This window comes from Tupaia chinensis, unplaced genomic scaffold (assembly GCF_000334495.1).
Source record: "Tupaia chinensis unplaced genomic scaffold, TupChi_1.0 Scaffold143609_1, whole genome shotgun sequence".
Taxonomy (NCBI): domain Eukaryota; kingdom Metazoa; phylum Chordata; class Mammalia; order Scandentia; family Tupaiidae; genus Tupaia; species Tupaia belangeri.
The window spans coordinates 362,233-365,732 of NW_006203455.1; the positions used below are offsets into that span (position 1 = coordinate 362,233).

General features: G+C 43.7%; 1 protein-coding gene across 3 annotated transcripts in view; it reads right to left on the reverse strand.

Annotated features, from left to right (window-relative positions):
* Positions 1-947: 947 nt before the first annotated feature.
* Positions 948-3,500, reverse strand: part of CNR1 (cannabinoid receptor 1) — a 24,752-nt gene continuing 22,199 nt past the window's right edge. For all 3 annotated transcript variants that reach the window (XM_006164361.3, XM_006164360.3, XM_006164362.3), the window contains one exon: positions 948-3,252. In XM_006164361.3, the coding sequence (XP_006164423.1) occupies positions 1,771-3,189 (1,419 nt within the window). In that variant the 5' untranslated portion in view covers positions 3,190-3,252 and the 3' untranslated portion in view covers positions 948-1,770. The remainder of the gene's footprint in view (positions 3,253-3,500) is intronic.

A 3,500-nucleotide genomic window follows, 5' to 3' on the forward strand; every position in this document is an offset into this window, starting at 1 on the left:
TATTCCTTAGCCAAAACCTACGCTTAGCCCAAATCTACCCAGCCAGGCACTGGGCTGTCACCAAGGCCACCTGGGCAAGTCACAAAAGCAGCATGTTACCCAGGCCTTGACCCCACTTGTGCAGGCTCTTCACTGCCCTTTTTCTATCTGAACCACTCTGATTCAGCCTCCTTGGCTGAGACCTGGTAGGTCCCACTTCAGCAGAGTGCACTTAAACTGGGATCACACTACTTACATATACAATTGAAAAATGCTCCCCTTTGGGGCTTTTTAATTTTTCTTTTTACAACCACCTTCCTTATGATTTACATCTCCATGAACCTGATCAATCCAAAAAATTCAGAAACCAAAACCCATTCATTCCTGATAATAACATTATAAATACAAACCTTCACTTGAATCTCTTGTTCTTGCTAAACACTGATCTTATATAATACCTAAAGGTCAATTTAGTAATACTTCAACCAATCTCTTCAGTGAGAATGAGGGAGTTAAGAGGGCATGAGAAATTTTCTGAATGGGTGTAGTTAGTATTTTTATCAACAAGCTTTGTGGAAGAACTCAATTTTGGAAACTGAATTCATGCGCAAGAGTGTAGCAAGTGGTACAGTTTACATTTGGTCACAGTTTTCTCACATTATGACATTACTATAACAGTTACAGGATAGAAAGACACACACACACATTTACAGTCACACTCACACACAGCATAATTTACTGATCCAGACAATACTTCTTTTCAATTAAAAAAAAAAATGAAAACTGTTCGGCCACCCAGGCATAAAATCTACTTAAACCTGGAATATATTAATGCAATACTCTTCAAGTAAACAGCAACTTCACAAGGGTGACAATACACATTAAGATTGACACATGCTGTCTTAGGTCCAGTAATAACTAAAGACAAATAGAAAGTCAGAGATGTCAGCCGAAAAAAGTCAATATGCTTTCTCTCTTCCATTTGGATTGTAATCCATTACCCAACCAAATAGCTATATCATCCAGAAGATAATAAATGTCTTTATATGCAAATTGAGGGCTAATAATTTTTAAGTGTGAATGAAATTTGCTCAATATTTTCCATAGTCCTCACATTCTTCTTGTTGTGTTAACAGAAAGAAATAAAACTTTATGATTATTTCAGGGTCAAATTTAAACAGACCTTTGAATGAATGTCAATATTCCTAAAGTTACATCATGGGCGATTCTTTTTTTAAAGTGGTCTCACTGGCATATATCCACTTCTTGTCCACTATTCTCAGGAAAAGTTACCTTTCAATTTTGCTGAACTAGACAGATATAAATAACACACAGTAAACACTGATACACATCTCACAGGACACAATACATTTTACAAAATATCTCTACTTTAGTACTATAGCTCTTATAAAAATGGACATCTCTGATACTGCAGACAGATACATTTTACATTGTGATGAAAGTTGTGGTTACAAAGGCATTATTCATTTGATGGCATTTTTCTATGGGTACTTAGACTTCAAATTGTGTAGCCAAAGGTTTCACTCCTATTTCACTGAGACTTTGATGGACCATTCAGTCACTTATGCAATGGGCTTTCTTCCCTGTAAACCCCTGGAGAATGGAGTTTGAGTACCTACACTACCAAAATGCCAGCGAACTGATAAAGGAGCATGGTAAACTTAAAATATATATATAATCAATGAGATGACAGACCCTGAGATTTTGAGCTCTTAAAAAGAAAGAAAAAAAAAAGAATTTCTTTTCCTCTGCTGCCAGGAGGCATCAGGCTCACAGAGCCTCAGCAGATGTGTCTGTCGACACGGACATGGTCACCTTGGCGATCTTCACTGTGCTCTTGATGCAGCTTTCTGCAGCCCTGTGCATACTGGCAGCGTTGTTCGCATGTTTATGCAAGCAGTCTGAGTCTCCCACGCTGTTATCCAGAGGTTGCGCAGTGCCTTCACACGAGGGGAACATGCTCCGGAAAGCATGTCTCAGGTCCTTGCTCCTCAGAGCATAGATGATGGGGTTCACGGTGGAGTTGAGCAGGCAGAGCATACTGCAGAACGCAAACACCGTCTTAATGAGCTTGTTCATTTTCCCAAAGACATCGTACACCATGATCGCAAGCAGAGGGCCCCAGCAGATGATCAAAACCACCAGGATCAGTACCAGGGTCTTGGCCAGCCTAATGTCCATGCGGGCTTGGTCCGGCCGGGTCACCTGAACCTTGCCATCCTCTGACGTGTGGATGATGATGCTCTTCTGGGTGCCACGCTGGATCATGCGGACCGCATGGCTATGCGCCTTCCAGAGAATGTACATGTATGCGTAGACAATGAACAGCAGCAGCACGCTGGTGACCCCGATCCAGAACATCAGGTAGGTCTCGTCGATGAGCGGGAAAATGTCTGAGCACACAGATTGCAGCTTCTTGCAGTTCCAGCCCAGGAGAGGCAGCACAGCAATCACGATTGCTATGGTCCACATCAGGCAAAATGCCACCACAGCTTTGGGCCTGGTAACAATCCTCTTGTAGGCCAGCGGCCTGTGAATAGATATGTACCTATCAATGGCCGTGAGGAACAGGCTGCCCACGGAGGCCGTGAAAGAGGCTGTGACCCCGCCCAGTTTGAACAGAAACACGTTGGGACTATCTTTGCGGTGGAACACATGGAAGTCAACAAAGCTGTAGACAAAAATGACGCTCCCCAGGAGGTCGGCCACCGCCAGGCTGCCGATGAAGTGGTAGGAAGGCCTGCAGCGGAGGCTGCGGGAGTGCAGGATGACGCACAGAACCAGCAGGTTCTCCAGAACTGTGAAGGTGCCCAGCGTGAGGGACAGCACAGCAATAGCCAGCTGTTGGCTGGGGTTCAGGATCATGAAGCACTCCATGTCCATGAAGTTCTCACCGCACTGGATATTCTCCTCATTTTCCTTATAGGATGAGAGGGACTTGTTGTAAAATTCAGTAATGTTCACCTGGTCTGCTGGGACCAACTGGGGGCTGTCTCCAGCAGTCATCTTTTCTTGGAAGGGGCTTCCCCTAAAGGAAGTTAGAGGAAATTTCTGTGGGAAGTACCCTAATTTGGATGCCATGTCGCCTTTGATGTCTTCGTACTGAATGTCGTTGGAGCCCACATAGAGGAGGTCTGTGGTGATGGTGCGGAAGGTGGTATCTGCAAGGCCATCTAGGATCGACTTCATAACCTCAGACTCTGATTAGGCCAAACTCAGGATGACTGAGAAAGAGACCCACAGGAGGGAATCCTAATAGGAGGGAAAACAAACAAGCTGAATGGTGAGAGAACCAGGAGCACAATAAAACCAAACACTGTGAACATCACAAACTTGTACCATCATGGCATTTCATGTTTCTGAACATAGGTCAAGTCCATGTCAGATTCAGTCATCAACAAATAAATTTCTCAGTCAGAGAAAAGCCCCTCAAAGTTGGTTGATGGAGCAGCACGCACGAGAAACAGCATTATTTCATTATTTAAACTTTGAATTGAAGT